This window comes from Macaca fascicularis, chromosome 1, assembly GCF_037993035.2.
Source record: "Macaca fascicularis isolate 582-1 chromosome 1, T2T-MFA8v1.1".
Taxonomy (NCBI): Eukaryota; Metazoa; Chordata; class Mammalia; order Primates; family Cercopithecidae; genus Macaca; species Macaca fascicularis.
This window is the reverse complement of record NC_088375.1, coordinates 98495053-98512560: the sequence shown is the minus strand read 5'-3', so window position 1 is coordinate 98512560 and position 17508 is coordinate 98495053. Positions and strand designations below refer to the sequence as shown.

At 42.0% G+C, this 17508-nt stretch overlaps 1 protein-coding gene across 10 annotated transcripts in view; it reads left to right on the top strand.

Moving 5' to 3' along the window:
* Positions 1–2645: 2645 nt before the first annotated feature.
* The window catches only part of UAP1 (UDP-N-acetylglucosamine pyrophosphorylase 1), a 39480-nt gene continuing 24617 nt past the window's right edge, over positions 2646–17508 (top strand). For 3 of the 10 annotated variants that reach the window (XM_074038825.1, XM_074038820.1, XM_065543067.2), the window contains exons 1-3: positions 2770–2825; positions 3445–3603; positions 7711–8039. In XM_074038825.1, coding sequence (XP_073894926.1) covers positions 7760–8039 — 280 coding nt within the window. In that variant the 5' untranslated portion in view covers positions 2770–2825; positions 3445–3603; positions 7711–7759. Of the gene's footprint in view, positions 2826–3444; positions 3604–7710; positions 8040–17508 lie in introns of all 10 variants that reach the window. The other 7 variants (XM_065543071.2, XM_065543070.2, XM_065543065.2 and 4 more) reach the window with 3 other exon arrangements.

Genomic DNA, 17508 nt, shown 5'->3' with positions numbered 1-17508 from the left:
AGTCTCGCTCTGTCACCCAGGCTGGAGTGCAGTGGTGAAATCTAGGCTTACTGCAACCTCCGCCTCCCAGGTTCAAGCGACTCTCCTGCCTCAGCCTCCAAAGTAGCTGGGACTACAGGCACGTACCACCACACCCGGCTAATTTTTGTATTTTTAATAGAGACAGGGTTTCGCTATGTTGGCCAGGCTGATCTCAAACTCCTGACCTCGTGATTCACCCACCTCAGCCTCCCAAAGTGCTGGGATTACAGGCGTGAGCCACCGTGCCTGGCTGATATGATGGTTTTATAAGGGGCTTCCCCCTTCACTCAGTGCTCATTCTCTCTCCTGCTGCCCTGTAAAGAGGTGCCTTCCATCCTGATAGTAAGTTGCCTGAGGCCTCTGCAGCCATGCAGAACTGTGAGTCAATTAAACCTCTTTTCTTTATAAATTACCCAGTCTTGGGTATCTCTTGATAGCAGTGTGAAAACGGACTAATACACTAATCAAAATTTTATGGTTAGTCTTATCGTTGACTCTTTAGGGTTTTGCAGGTATTCTCTCTTGTCATTTGCAAGTCGAAGTAGTTTTACTACTTTTTAGAATTCTCAAAATGTATTTTTTAAATTTTATATATATTTTTCGAATTCATAAGCCTCTTATGATTTCTGTTGTCTAACTTCATTAGCTGATACCTTTGGTGTAATGTCGAAAAATCAATAGGTAGAGTGAGCATCGCTGCCTTGTTTTCTTCAATCGGCTCTTAAAAGACCATGTATACAAACAGTATTTTGAAGGACAGATATAACTCTAGTGTGAGAAATTTCTGGACATTTAGCTGGCAAGATGAGATTATGGCCCCTCTTATGCCTACTAACCGGAATAACAAACAAATGAAACTTCAGCAAAAAAGGGCAAAAGTACAAATTTGATTTTATAGTAGTTCATTAAAAACATTTGAGCCAGACCTCAGTTCTACCTTTTTTCTTTAAAGGATTTCTAACTAATAATTTTGCTCTTTACTCAGTCATTCATCTAAGACTTATAGAATGCCTGTAATATTCCAGCCATTATCTTAGGTTCTTTCTCACTTTTTACTACACCCATGTGAAATAGGTATTAGCTTCATTTCATAAAAGGACATTGGAGTTTGGAGTGGTTAAATGACTTACCCAAAGTCACACAGTTAGTAAGTATAGACTGATTTTGAATCTGGGTCTCCTAGTTTGAATTTTTATAAGTACTCAATAATAAATAATAACTAAAAGTTATTTAGTGTTTACTGTTTTACATACTTCATTTATATCGATTGGTTTAATACAACCACCAAATGGCATTTTCATCTTTATTGTCTGTTTTTTATAGATGAGAAAACTGATCGCACAAGTAGCTTGCCAAAGATCACAAGCAATAAAGAAGCTGAAATTGTCTTCGGATCCCGTGGTTAAGAAACCAATCACTACACTGTAAACCAATCACTACAGTATTCTTCTTTCAAAGAAACAAATGAAGTTCCAGGATCATGAGAGATGGAGAGTATTCAATCTCCTGAATGTAAATCTACAACCATTACTTACCAAGTTTAAGTTTTTCTGTTGTTACTTGAGGCAGTGGGTGATTATGCAACTGGTAAAGGGAACGAAAAGGCCTTTGCACTCAAGAAAGTAGAAGAAAGGCGCCTGAATCTCTTTATGATAGGTGGTATGTTAAATTTAGGTGTTTTCGTATTTCAACATATCCCACTTCTTGCAAAAACTGCAAAATGCAACACAACTTTAAATGTAAACATAGCTTCCAAGGGCACAGTGCTGAACATATAATAACCTGTGTGTACACTAGGTTATGTAACAGGACTGTAAACACTGGTCCTGGAATGGCCTGGGAGGTCATCTAGGCCCTCAGCCATCTTTCTGCAGAGTACTGAAGCCTAGCTACGTTGTCTGCAGACTCACAAAGATGACCCCCGGCTTATACTGCCTTAGGTTACCTAATACCTTTGTTTGCATTTCCTCTCTCCTTTCCTGTCTGCTTGTGCTAAAGAAAAAAGGCCTGGCTTCACCTTCTTGGGAGCCAAAACACAACCAGAGAGCGAGTTTGGAGCCCGGTCATGCATCTTGCGAACTGCACACAAAATAGCCCAAGGTCAGAGAGCGCGCCAGGCCCGCCCTGAAAGTTTCTCCGCAGGAAAATCCGCCGCTCTTTCCCAACCATCCGCGTGGGTGGCTCGGAAATCCGCCACCCTGGGGACACAGCTCCCTGCCCATCTCTGTGGCCCGCTTGTGCCTCGTGCCGCTGGGCCAAAAGCCTCGGGCTCGCACCTCTCAGTACAACCTAGGGACATCAGGAGTCCTGGGACCCAGTAGGCGCTCTCTGCCGGCCCGGGCGTGGCCCCTCCTAGCGGACCCAACTAATATCCTCCAGCCTCAGCCAGTGCGCTGGAGGGACGGGGCCGCCAGCCGACTGCGCTCCAGGACTATCCCCATTGGGCCAGAGAATGAGTGACGCACTAGGCCCCGCCCCACCCTGGCGGGTTACTCCTTTCACGCCCGGCCCCCGTCCCTAGCCCCGCCTCGGCGCCCCCGGCTGCGTCCGCGTCGTCATCTGCGCTCCGGACGCTGACGTGTCTGGGCGGTCGGCTTCCACTCCTCCCGGCGCCGGCAGCCACTAGTCGTGGCGAGAGGGGCGGGGTGGCCGGGGCTGGCGTTCCCCTTGGCCCCCGCTCCCGGCCCGCCCCGCCGCCGCGGCCCCCCGGATGAGGGTATATATTCGGAGCGGGCGCGGGACGCCGATGAGTGGCTGCGCGGAAGGAGCTGGAGACAGGCGTAGCTGTGGTCGCGCCGAGGAAGGTGAGGAGCTCCCAGCCCAGCGAGGGGACGGCGGGGCCCTGGACCCGGGCGGGCGGAGGACCTGGCCCCGCCGCACACACAGCCATGCGCTCAGACGTGGACACGCGTCGCACGAACGTGCACAGCGCGGGCAACCGAGCACACACACCCCCCAGCCCGTGCGCCCCTCAGTCGCACCCCGTCGTCCGCCACCCGGCGAGAGGGTGTGTGGGCTGGGCAGCCGGGTGGATGGCGGGGCCAGGGATGGAATGATCTCGCCCCAGATGGACTGGGGGCGTTGTGAGAGGAGGTCTGGGCCAGTGTCTGGAGTCCGAGGGGGTTGTGTAGGCGTGTGGGGTTGCGAGTGGGGCCTTTCCCGGGTGGGCAGTAGAGACCTCGAGGCTCTCAGGCTAGGGCCTTGTGGACAGTTATACCAAGTGGGGGGGCCTCCAGTGGGACAGGAGATCGTTGGAACTGTCAGGTGGAAGCGAGTTCGTGTATCTTGAATATATGAGGAAAATAATTGAGAGCTCTGACAAAGACGGGATACATTTGGAGGACAGGACAGTGGGACAAAACCTGTTTGCTTGCCACTTTTTTCTTTCTTTTTTTTTGGTTTGGTTTGCCATGATACTGGTAGTGAGAGAGAATTGAAATTTCTGGGTTTCCCCGTGCTTGGCCAAGCAGAAGGATGGTATTGGAGGGCTAAGTACACATATGCTGAACATATGGCTGCTTGAACTTTGGCCTGACGCTGTGCTACACTTACTTCTACGTGGTTTATGAAATCTGGAATCAGGTAATAGGATTATAATCATATGTGTGTGTCATTTGGTATTGCAAAAGTTTAAGGACTTTTAGGTGAAATTCACTGGGTGTGGACCCAAGAGTTCGTCGGAAACTAAAGGCAGTTGTCTGTTCCTTCACTGTTAGTCAGTTGGCTCACTTAGCTGGAGCTAAGAAAGACTTCTTAGGCTGTGCTGCCAAGCATTTATAGGATTCAGTTGGTGGTTATGTCTCAACGCTGATACTGTGTTTTAAAAGCTGTAAAAGGTTTACTTAATCATTTCGAGGGCATACATATACCAGCAGAGATAGGGGCCGAGTGGGGGAGGCCAGAAAAGGAGGGAGAAATACTGGATTTCTTTAATACTGGTATTTAAATTCTAATAAAAATATATTTGATAATGGTAGATTATTACCAAATTTGTCATATATTTTGATGCAGATGGATTAGGCTGTGGGCATGTACCAAGTTTTGTTATAATTTCTAGAGCAGCTTTTCAACTTTTTCAGTTTTCGGTTGTCAAAATAAAAATTCTTGTCTTTTAACTCTTCTGTTCATTGCTGCTTACCATTACACACACATGCCTCTAAATATCGTTAATGGGAAATATGGTACTATTTTTGTGGCATGAAGATGCTTATGTCTGCCTCAGATAAATATAATAGGTGAATTGTGCTTGTCCAAAACTCAAGTATGGTTGTTACATTATAAACATTATACAACATGTAAATGAGTACATGTGACCAGTGGTTTAGGTCCAGATATCAAAGTTTAACCTATGAGGTACCTTTTTTTCTTTTTCTTTTTTTTCTTTTTTTGAGATGGAGAGTCTCACTATGTCGCCAGGCTGGAGTGCAGTGGCGTGATGTCTGCTTACTGCAACCTCTACCTCCGCCGTCCAAGCGATTCTCCTGCCTCAGCCTCCTGAGTAGCTGGGACTACAGGCGCGCACCACCATGCCCAGCTAATTTTTGTATTTTTAGTAGAGATGGGGTTTCACCATGTTGGCCAGATGGTCTCCATCGCTTGACCTCGTGATCTGCCCGCCTCGGCCTCCCAGAGTGCTGGGATTACAGGCGTGAGCCACCGCGCCCGGCCCTATGAGGTATCTTATTTGCATGGATTCATTTTTCCAAGTGTCTGAAGGTGGAGGAATATCTAATGATGACCATTTAGAAAAGTTTGGTTTATATCTTAAAATATTATAATAATATGTTTGTGTATGCCTTTTAGCAGACAGAGCACTCTTTACTCTTGACTCTCTTGAAGGCATGTGAGAAAGGTTGGTTGTCTTATATTCATGAGGAAGTATATGCACAGGGAGGTAAAATGATTGCATAGAATCAAATGATGGAGAAGGACCAAGAACAGGGACTTCCTATTCTTTGGTTATCTGGTTCCTTGCTGATCTTCCTATTACAATGTACTCTCTTAAATCAGAGGCAAAGCAGTAGCATAAATGAGGTCTTGGGAAAAACTACATTCCTTGGAAAATAATTTAATATAAATCTGTTCCTCTCAAGTGTCTTTCTTAATGTGATTTTTTAAAATTACAAAATAATAGCATCATGACTCTTGAAACCTATATAAATCAATAGGAATGCCTTTTAATACCATAACGAACATTGAAAGCTAAGTGTTGTTATTACCACCTCAGGGAACACACAGATGTAGGTTCTCTAGACCTGAGCTTGTAAATGGTGTTTGATGTTTAATGATCCTGGTGAGGTAGATACTATTATTAATCTCATTTTACAGACAAGGTCACCGAGGCATGGGGAAATTAAGTGGCTCAGCTGAGCCTAGAATTGTGCTCTGAACTACCATGTGTATTACTTTTCACTGTTCTCATAGGAGAAGATAAGTGTCTTTAGTACCTACTTTTTCCCTCTGTCCCTCACATCGAAGCAATTATAATGCAGTGATGATTCTTTACAGTGACCCTCAGATTTATTCCTTTCACTCTTATTTTCTCTGCCACTAATCTGGTTCAGACCTTTGGTATTTCATACCTGCAGTTGTCTTTTAACTTCTTTTCCTGCTTCTAGTTGTCCCTCCTTACAATCTATTGTATGCCATTGCTCCTTTCTCTCATCCTTTAAAGCATGGTAACGCTGCCCTGTTTGAGAATCTGCTGTTCACTTTCTGTTACTTCTTCTCTAAAGTCTAAATTCTTTTGGTTAGTTTTCAGACTCTTCATGATCTAGCCCTACCCTAGGCCATTTTATGTCATTTGTCATACCTTAACCTTCTTACTGCTTTCCATCCCACACGTGCTTGCTCCTTATGGCCACCAGGCTCTGCTTGTTTCCTAATCTTTTATTTTTTTGAGATAGAATTTCCTGTCGCCGAGGCTGGAGTGCAGTGATGTGATTACGCTTCATTACAGCCTCGACCTTCCGAATTCAGGTGTTCCTCCCACCTCAGTCTCCTCAGTAGAGTCGCTGGGACTACAGGCATATGTCACCACACCTGGCTGATTTTTGTGTTTTTTGTGGAGGTGGGGTTTTGCCATGTTGCCCAGGTAGGTCTTAAACTCCTGAGCAGAGGCCTGTGCTGGGATTACAAGTATGAACTACCATGCCTGGCCTCTAATCTTATCTATGTAGTCTGCCCACCCCTTAACATATGGCTAGATCCTGCCTGTTTGTGAACTTTCTTTTTTTTTTTTTTTTTTTTTTTTGAGACAGAGTCTTGCTCTGTCGCCCAGGCTGGAGTGCAGTGGCCGGATCTCAGCTCACTGCAAGCTCCGCCTCCCGGGTTCACGCCATTCTCCTGCCTCAGCCTCCCGAGTAGCTGGGACTACAGGCGCCTGCCACCTCGCCTGGCTAGTGTTTTGTATTTTTTTTTTTAGTAGAGACGGGGTTTCACCAGGTTAGCCAGGATGGTCTCGATCTCCTGACCTTGTGATCCGCCCATCTCAGCCTCCCAAAGTGCTGGGATTACAGGCTTGAGCCACCGCGCCCGGCCTTGTGAACTTTCTAGAAAACACCTATCTCCTGTTGCATTTGTCTATATTGGGCAAGTAGATTAAATATTTCCTCATTTTCTTATTTTTTAGCACTATGAAGTTTAACATTTTACTATATTATCACAGAATATAGCTCTTTAGAAAACATTTGTCTTATTCACTGATTGTTATATGTATATTGCTTGTCTCTTTAAGGAGGACCCAAGTTTTTAGTGAGTAGAGACAATATATGTGTTATTGCTTCTTTGCAGAAGTTGCTAATGAAATGAAATGTATTTTTCCTTATTATAGGTAGTTCTGTCTTTCTGAATATTTCGGTATACTGACTACAACAACACTTAATAGTATTTCTATCATTAGAGATACAAGGAAAACATTTTATTTTATTTTATTTTATTTTATTTTATTTTTTTGAGACAGAGTCTCGCTCTGCCGCCCAGGCTGGAGTGCAGTGGCGTGATCTTGGCTCACTGCAAGCTCCGCCTCCCGGGTTCACGCCATTCTCCTGCCTCAGCCTCCCGAGTAGCTGGGACTACAGGCGCCCGCCACCTCGCCCGGCTAGTTTTTTTGTATTTTTTAGTAGAGACGGGGTTTCACTGTGTCAGCCAGGATGGTCTCGATCTCCTGACCTCGTGATCCGCCCGTCTCGGCCTCCCAAAGTGCTGGGATTACAGGCTTGAGCCACCGCGCCCGGCCAAGGAAAACATTTTAATATTAAGCAGTCAAGTGTTCTTTCAGTGGTAGCTTAGTAGTCGGAGGACTAATACAGAGACAACTAAATGTGGTAAAGAGTGTGAGCCATGTCATCAGGCTGCCTGGGTTCCTATCCCAGCTCCACTCATTAGTTAGGTTACTTAGCCTCTCTGCCTGTCTTCTCAACTGTAAAAGAGTGGTAATAATAGTGCCTATGCCATAGAGTTGTTGAAAATTAAACAAGACCATGAAGGTAAAGTACTTAGAAGTGCCTGGTGCATATTTTTGTCTTACACGTTTGATCTCTTACAAATATTGAGTGATGGAAAAGCAGAAGTTAATTTTTTTAACATCAAGTTTTAAAAATATTCTTATTTTAGAGGGGGAAAACCCCCTCAATTTTGGAGGTTGAATTTTGACGTGCCATTAATTATTTTTCTCTTTTCGGTTTATAGGTACGTACATTACACCCCTATTTCTACAAAGCTTGGCTATTAGACCATTATGAACATTAATGACCTCAAACTCACGTTGTCCAAAGCTGGGCAAGAGCACCTACTACATTTCTGGAATGAGCTTGAAGAAGCCCAACAAGTAGAACTTTACGCAGAGCTCCAGGCCATGAATTTTGAGGAGCTGAACTTGTTTTTCCAAAAGGCCATTGAAGGATTTAACCAGTCTTCTCACCAAAAGAATGTGGATGCACGAATGGAGCCTGTGCCTCGAGAGGTATTGGGCAGTGCTACAAGGGATCAAGATCAGCTCCAGGCCTGGGAAAGTGAAGGTACTGGGCATGTACATATTTCTTCTGAAGTTTATTTGAGATATACTAAAATTGTTCAGGTAGCTGGATCATGTCACTAATATTTTGATTCATACTACATTAAGCCAGGTGATCTAGCAGAAAGTGACAAAAATTGTCTTTTTATTTTTGATGCTCCATTCAAGGCTTCTCTCATTCAAGTCTTAATTTGCCTTCAGTCTCTTTCCCTCCTTAGTTTCCATACTTCTGCTAGATTTCTTTTCCCGAGGCACAAGTTAAATACTTAAGTTTAAGCTGGCTTAATTTTTTTTTTTTTTAAGACAGAGTCTCACTCTGCTGCCCAGGGTGGAGTGTAGTGGGGCAATCTCAGCTTACTGCAACCTCTACCTCCTGGGCTCAAGTGATTCTCCTGCCTCAGCCTCCCGAGTAGCTGGGATTATAGGCATGTACTACCATGCCTGGCTAATTTTTGTATTTTTAGTATAGGCAGGGTTTCACCATGTTGGCCAGGCTGGTCTTGAACTCCTGACCTCAAGTGATTCACCCACCTCGGCCTCCCAAAGTGTTGGGGTTACAGGTGTGAGCCACTGCGCCTAGCCCAGCTGGTTTAATCTTTAATGCCTTAACCTGACCCTAACCCATATTTCCAATCAACATTTTAGCTGAACCAAATAATTCGCCTTTCCCTGAAATAATTCACCTTTCCCTGCCTTTGCTCATGTTTATCCTTAGCTTGATGTGCCCTTTGCCCTTTCTCTACCTAGCTAGGTCACCTTGTAAGGTCATTTCTTGGAGTTGTACAGTGCAGTAGTTCTGCCACTTGGGGAACTTACACTCATTCATTAAGGTTCACCACACATAATATTTGATCTATGACCTTTTCTTCTGTGTCCCAAGTTACAATGAGTTGTTCATGCTTTTATTTCATTCTAGCTTATCATAAGAGGTGTTTGTCTTCCTTAGTACATTGTAAATTCTTGAAGAGCAGCCCGTGTACTAGTTGTCTCTGCATGTTATGTAGCATTTAGAAAATAGTTTTATAGTTATAAGTTGATCAATAAGTGTTTGTTGAATTGCCCCAATGCTTTTCATTCTAAAGCATGTAAAAATATCTGTCGCCTTAACCTAATACTAATTTGTGCTTTTGAGAATGACAAAATAGCTCAACTGTAGCTTTTGGTGGAGTTGAAAGCTGTGCTTTTTATAATCTATTACTCCTTCGTCAGTAAAATGTTGACTAAATATTGTAGGTGATTCCCTGAGTGTTTGTACATGATCCTTGTCACATCTGGGCCTCATTTTCTCAACTGTGAATGAGAGCTTGGGCAAATACTTTCCTTAACTTTTTAAAATACATTATTTTATTGCAAAAATATTGTTGAAATAACAGATTGCCCATAATCTCATCAAAGCTATATTTTTATTTGCTCACATTACCACCCAGTACTTGATTGTATACTTATTTTTTTGTTTCTTTGTGCTTTTTTTTTTTGAGACAGCCTCGCTTTGTTGCCCAGGCTGGAGCGCAGTGGTGTGTTCCTCACTCACTGCAACCTCTGCCTCTTAGGCTTAAGCAATACTCCTGCCTCAGCTTCCTGAGTAGCTGGGATTATAGGCGTGAACCACCATGCCTGGCTAAGGTTTTGGTATTTTTAGTAGAGATGGGGTTTCACCATGTTGGCCATACTGGTCTCCAACTCCTGACCTCAAGTGATCCGCCCACTTTGCTTCTCCCAAGTACTGGGGTTACAGGTATGAGCCAGTGTGCCAGGGTGGATTGTATATATATTGGATTTCATAGATGTGTAGTAATGCTATAGATACAGTCTTATAGTCTGTATTTATAACATGGCTATTTTTATTTTGTTTTCCACTCTTTGGCATCCCCTCACCCCCTGTAAAAGAAAGATTACTGGCATCATCAACCTGCTGTATACCTCTCTCTGTCTTTCTCAAGGCTCACAAATTTACTGATTTTCATAGGGTGTTCCAAAGAACCCAAGGGTTTTCACTGTTGGAGAAGCTGCCTCTTATAGGGAGGGAGGGAGGGAGCAGATACTAAACTGGTAGGTCTCCAACCCCTTTATTCTCCACTATGAGTAGTTCTACTTTTTTCTGTTCTGTGTATTTGATCTTTACGTGAGGTTTTATTTAAAAGAGTTTAGAGGTTTAAAAACAGTTTGAAAATAATTGAATCTTCTTCAAGGAGGTGCTTTTCAGATGTAAAATGCTTGGTGGTAGCTAACTTAGCTTTTTACCTAGGATAGGGCTCTGCCACTAAGATGTGAGAGAATGATGCCTAGATGTGTCCTTGTGAATGAAGAGTTTTAAGTGATACCATGACTCCTGTTACTTTGGATTCACTAATCCTTCCCTCCTTCCATGGGTTTCAAAAAGGCTACTATTCCCAACCAAAAACCACACAGGCCTTTCTTTACCCTCTAGTATCCCAGTTGCCTATATTTTTCCTTGGGATTTTAAGGGGATGAAGTATTAGTAGTAACTCTTATGGAAAGTCAAAGCTTTGACCTTGTGTAATGGGGAACATAAGCCACAATTAAGATATCCTATAATTTGAGTCTTCTTTATAGCCTTTTTGTTGGACTATGTGGAGCTAGTCTACTTTTATGACTTTTCATGTAAACTAAAATCTGGAACTATTAGAATCAAATATAGTATAACACAGTGTAAACTTCCTTTTGGCTTAGTGTCAAGGGAAAGGTATTTATCTGTAGCTTAAACAGTAAGGGTGGAGAAGGAGACTTTATGTTGACATTATTATCCTTTTCACTTAGCCAGAAACTACTATGTATCTGCAAATTCATAACAAAATGAAGTTTCTGCAGTAAGTTATCAAAGGGAAGAGAAGCCATTGCGAAGATCATGGCATTGTATTTCAGGTAGTAGGAAGATCCTGCTAATTGTATCAGGGACAGTTTTTACTTCCCCACACCTCCACCGCCTCAGATTGGGGGAATGAAAGCATTGTCCAGTAGTTGCAAAGTATCTGGTGGTTATTCAGATGATAATGGACATTTTTACAACTAGAGTGGAAAATTATTTATTTCTGAAGGATGAATATAAGTGACCACTGTATTCCTTGTTAAAGAGAGATCTTGCTTTATTTCTTGAAGTTTTCTGGCCAGTTGTAGAAAAAGGAATGTAGAGGAGCAACTAGAAAATCTTTATTTTACAAAGCTGAGATCTTGAAAGAGAAGTAATTACCAGCTTTGAGAATGTTATTTTAGTAAAGATACACTGGGAAAACCTGTTTGCTTGATAAAAATACCCATTTATTAAAACAAATGCATGCTTATTTGAACACAAATATACCAATTTTATATTATAATATCTAATTAGTATTCAGTCTTAGTCTTTTTTGCCTATAAGACGTTTTCCTGTTAATCATAATGGTGCTTCTCTACTATATAGCACTATGGTAGAAAAGTAAGTGGATTGTTTAGAAGAAATGCATTCTTAACATTATCTCCCTCTACATTTTCTGAAATCTGGGATACTGATGTTTTTAATAGATTAGATTTATTTTAAAAGTAATACGGCTGGGCACTGTGGCTGACGCCTGTAATCCCAGCACTTTGGGAGGCCGAGGCAGGAGGATCATGAGGTCAGGAGACCGAGACCATCCTGGCTAACATGGTGAAACCCCATCTCTACTAAAAATACAAAAAAGTAACTGGGTGTGGTAGCAGGTGCTTGTAGTCCCAGCTACTCGGGAGGCTGAGGCAGGAGAATGGTGTGAACCCAGGAGTCGGAGCTTGCAGTGAGCTGAGATTGCGCCACTGCACTCCAGCCTGGGCGACAGAGTGAGACTCCATCTCAAAAAAAAAAAAAAAAGAAAAAACATATTTATTTTAGAGAAATGGGTAAATACTAAAAATTACAAAGGAAAAAATACAAATCTCTGTGATTCCACCATCGAGAGATACTCACTAGTAATATTTTACAGTATTTTCTTTCACGCACACACACATACGCATATATTGGGATTGTGGTGCGTGTATAGTTTTGCAGCCTGCACAAGAATTTATCATGAAAAATGTCAAGGATATTTTGAAACAAATATTTAGCGGCAAATTCAGTACAGTGAACCCCCACATAAGCCACCTTAATTAAAAATTATGAAAGTTTTGCTCCTTTTGCTTTCTCTCTCCCTCTTTTTTTTTTTTTTCCTTTGCTGCAGTATTTTAAGGCAAATCCCAAACATCATGTTATTTTTATCCTCATATAGTTCGATATCCGTGTCTAAATATATGGGCCTTTTCTTACTGATCACATGCCATTATTATACCTAACGAAATTCATCTAATGTAATCTCTGCTACCTAAAACTGGTTCAGATAGAGATTTTCCTGATTGTTTGGCTTTTTGTGCTTACTATTTTGGGGAAATATTGTAGTTTCAGCTATAATGTGATTAAAAATTAAAGACTTAAATTATTCTCTCTAACTTTCTTGGATAGCTTTCCTTTATTTCTAGCAGTTGAATAGCCTGTTTACCCAACTCTACTTGTCCTGGAGTTCTGATACTTTAAATGAAAGTTCTGACAGTGCTTTACTCCAAAAGGACCTGTGCTATCTTCTTTGTTAAAGTCTACAGAAGGAACTAGTCTAAGTAGGAAGTTATCCAGGAAGCATTTGACTTCTGACAGGCCACTGTAAACTTTTCTGTTTCTTGTGAATGTTATCAGAAAAAGTGCTTAGATTCTCTTGGGCCCACAATGCATGACTCTCCAAGGAGAGAGATATGCTCCAGCCCTGGACATGTGTCAGGCTGGCTGGCTTGCCCTTCCTTCCGTCCGTCCGTCCGTCCTTCCTTCCTTCCTTCCTTCCTTCCTTCCTTCCTCCCTCTCTCTCTCTCTCTCTCTCTCCTCTCTCTCTCTCTCTCTCTCTCTCTCCTCTCTCTCTCTCCTCTCTCTCTCTCTCTCTTTCTTCCTTTCTTCCTTTTTCTTTTTTTTGAGACAGAGTCTTACTGTGTTGCCCAGGCTGGAGTGCAGTGGCACGATCTTGGCTCACTGCAACCTCTGCCTCCTGGGTTCAAGCAATTCTCCTGTCTCAGCCTCCCCAGTAGCTGGAATTATAGGCGCCTGCCACCACACCCAGCCAATTTTTGTATTTTTAGTAGAGATGGGGTTTCACCATGTTGGCCAGACTGGTCTTGAACTCCTGACCTCAAGTGATCTGCCTGCCTTGGCCTCCCAAGTGCTAGGATTACAGGTGTGAGCTATCTTCCAAGTGCTGGGATTACAGGCGTGAGCCACTGCACCTGGCCACTTTTTTCAATTTCAATTTCAGTTTTGCCTGTGTTGAGTTCCCTTGTGTAGGAAAAATTATTAACCCTTATGTCTTATCATGGAGAGATAGAAAGGATGATACAGTGTTGAACTTTTCGGTGTTTTTCAGTATTTCTGCAGAGGTAGCTTTAGGATAGAAATTTATAATTTCCTAATTGTCACTTGGGTTTAAATACATTTATAATTAGTTATTTTTCAGGTAGGTGCTGTGCTGCCTATATGAAATTTATGTTATGACAAACGCAGTTTGAAATAATGTATAATTGACATATAACCAAAAAACTTATTGAATTTTATTGGCCCACTTAATTCAAAACAGCATTTTATCTGTCATCAGAAGACAGATACTAATTTATGTGTTGCATACTTTTGATAAACATTGCAACTTTATTGTAGTAACAGAGCTGAAGTAGATGAGTACTGAGTACTTCAGCCAGTGTACACCAATTTGATACTGTGAACAATTGCTGTAGCTGCATTTCATTTGTGAATTATAGCTGGTCTTGGTTCTCCAGGGACTGCTGCCTTTTCTCTTGTTTTCTGCTGTTTGCTTATAAGTGAGGTGTGTAAACAGGAAGAAGTTAATGAAAAACCTTTTTATTGCAAATATATGTGGATTGTGTTATAATTCATTGTAATAGTTGTGGTTAAATAGAGATGAGATGCAAATGTATATCTACCTGGTAATATACATCTGGTTGGCATCATCTCAGTGCCACTGTTAATTGGTGACCGGACTGGTTATCAGGTTCAGAGATGGAAAGAAGCACTGAAGAGTGAACAGGAGTTTAGGAAACAAACACATGCCATTTATCTGAATAAAGAATGAAGCCACTGTGAGCTGCTGGTTAGCAAAATTTTAAACGTGAAACAATTGGAGAGTAGGAATGAAGCAGTAATTTAGGGAACCCATCTAAGGAAGAGAAAAGTTTATACAGGGCTATTTTGAACCTGGTTAGACCTATAGAAAGCACAGAATTGATGTTGAATGCCATCAGGTCAGCAGGAGCTGAGACCTGGAACTGGCTCTGGGAGTGTAGCTTTTACCTTTTTCAGATCAGTTAGCTAAGGGAAATAACTTACCTCGGACTGAGAGTGAAAGTAAGAAGTGAGGAAGAAGGCTAGCACCATGTTAAGAGTAAAACAACTTGAAACACATGTGCCATATGAAGGAAATGTACTGTATAAAAAGAACAAAGATGTCTGTGGCCAGAATATAGGTATCAGGCACTTCTTTTGAAGATGTTCAGAAATATTTTTTATTCTAACACCTTTGATTATATGCAAGTGTCCAGACAGCAGATCTTTATCTGCATTTCTAAAATGATACAAAACCTGACCTGAATAGACATGAGGCTGTTTGTCAACTTTATTTATCCCACTTAATGTGATTATAGGGTGCTGTTTCAGATCTGCTGGGGACATATATAATTATAGCATATTATACATGTACTATAGTCTTTTTATACATTTTGAAGAGTTCTGTGTTCTGAAACAAATCTGACCCATGGGTTACGTAAGAAATTGTGGACTTGTTCTTTAAAACAATGTTTTGTAGGTGACAGCAGAATTAAATTTATTTTCTAGAAACCATAGTTTATTTGATATAATTCAGGGAATAACCAAATACAAAACAGTTTTCAAATGTCTAAAAATGTTCCCCGTTCCCATTACATTTCTTCATCTCAGTTTTTGTTATATAATGGTTATGGGTCTTGCTTAAGACAAATACAAACTCAGAATGACTGTTAAGAATTTCAGTGTTTGGGAAGTTTTGGAGAATGTTGACTCTTCTTGCTCAACAGCTTTTTCTTTTTTTTTTTGAGACAGAGTTTCGCTCTTTTTACCCAGGCTGGAGTGCAATGGCGCGATCTCGGCTCACCGCAGCCTCCGCCTCCCAGGTTCAAGTGATTCTCCTGCCTCAGTCTCCTGAGTAGCTGGGATTACAGGCATGTGCCACCACCCCGGCTAATTTTGTATTTTTGGTAGAGACGGGGTTTCTCCATGTTGGTCAGGCTGGTCTTGAACTCCCGACCTCAGGTGATCCACCTGCCTCGGCCTCCCAAAGTGCTGGGATTACAAGCGTGAGCCACCGCGCCCGGCCAGTTTTTTCATTTAGGATGGTGGGTAAGACAGGCTAAGAAAAAAAGGCAGCATAATCTCTGGTGGCAGGGTGGTATGGTGCTGAAGAGGCCCTGGAGTCAGGTCCTAATCCTGATTCATAATTACTAGCTATGTGACCCTGGGCGAGACTCTTAACTTTTCTGAGTTTATTATCTCTAAAGTGGTGAAAATTACACAGAACCTGCCTCTTAGATTATAGTTACTATTTTGGGTTATTATCTCTAAAGTGGTGAAAATTACACAGAACCTGCCTCTTAGATTATAGTTACTATTTTGGGTTCTATTTTGGTACACCTGATTTTATGTTCTTGTTTTCAAACTCTGATGAGGTACAATTAAATACTATGGAGTTAACGAGGACAATTCTGGTTTTAGGGAAGGAAGAAAGAAGATTGAACTCTCAGGTAGCTAAGGTCAGCTTCATATCGAAGGTGAAATTTATGAAAATATATAATGTGCTTTTGGGTTTTTAAATTGAAAAAATAGCTGGAATAGGCTGGGCAGGGTGGCTCATGCCTATAGTCCCAGCACTTTGGGACGCTGAGGTGGGCAGATCGCTTGAGCCCAGGAGTTCGAGACCAGCGTGGGCAACATGGTGAGACCTCTGTCTCTACTAAAAATACAAAAATTAGCTAAGTGTGTTGGTGTGCACCTGTAGTCTCAGCTACATGGGAGGCTGAGGTGGGTGGATCACTTGAACCCAGGAGGCGGAGGTTGCAGTAAGCCAAGGTTGTGCCACTGCACTCCAGCCTGGGTGACAGTGTGAGACTTTGTCTCCAAAAAAAGAAGAAAAAATAGCTGGAATGATTGCTGAATAATGTTCTTGGACTATACTTACTAATGCAGGAAAAATAGAATCAGACCTGGCTCTAAATTTATAATGGGTTTATTTTTCTTTATTTTTTTTTGATGGAGTCTCACTGTGTTGCCCAAGCTGGAGTGCAGTGGCACGATCTCGGTTCACTGCAGCCTCCGCCTCCCGGGTTCAAGCAATTCATCTGCCTCAGCCTCCCGAGCAGCTGGGATTACAGGCGTGCACCACCACACCCAGCTAATTTTTGTATTTTTAGTAGAGATGGGGTTTCACCATGTTGGCCAGGTTGGTCCTGAGCTCCTGACCTCAGCTGATTCACCCACTTTGGCCTTCCAAAGTGTTGAGATTACAGGTGTGAGCCACTGCACCCGGCCGGGTTTAGTTTTCTTTATGTTGTTGACCTACTAATGTATTAGCTTTAAGAAAACCCAGTATGTCAAAAACAAAGCACAAAGTTGGTAAATGAAATAAACCCACATTACCTAAGGATTTTAAAATAATAATTGATAGTTGCCGTCACTGACTGCGTCCTCTGACTTCGCATACAACTGTGGGCAGTGGCCAGGTTTGTTCACAAAATTTCTAAGAATTCTAATGAAAGTATGAAACTCAGAAAACAAGAACAAAACTGTTTACCATGGCTTTAATTTTATAGTTTTTCTAGCTTGCCAGAAACCCAGTTTCCACATAGCCTCTTCTCACCAACTACTGTGCCTTGTGGTACTGAGACTGTCCACTTTTGAATGATGAGATCAGTCTTAGGAATGGATTATGGCAAGATTTTTTTTTTTTTTTTAATTCAGACTGAGAGCTCCTTTGTAGTTTTTATGGTTACATTTGTTTGCATTTGGATCTCAAATCATCTTGAATTTATTTTGGTTTGAAGAATAACATTTTTATTCAAACATTATGCTTGATGACTACTTATTGCTGAATATTCTACTGGCAAAAATTGACAGGCTTCCAGACTAAAGAAATAAATCAGTAGTGAAGATAGTCTGAGTCTTATATTCTTCTGAGCTGGTATAGATGGCCCATTTTTTTAAAAGACATTTTATTTATTTATTTATTTTTGAGACAGAGTCCCACTTTGTTGCCCAGGCTGGAGTGCAGTGGCACGATCTCGGCTCACTGCAACTTCGGCCTCCCGGATTCAAGTGATTTTCCTGCCTCAGCCTCCTGAGTAGGTGGGATTACAGGTGCCTGCCCCTGTGCCTAGCTAATTTTTGTATTTTTAGTAGA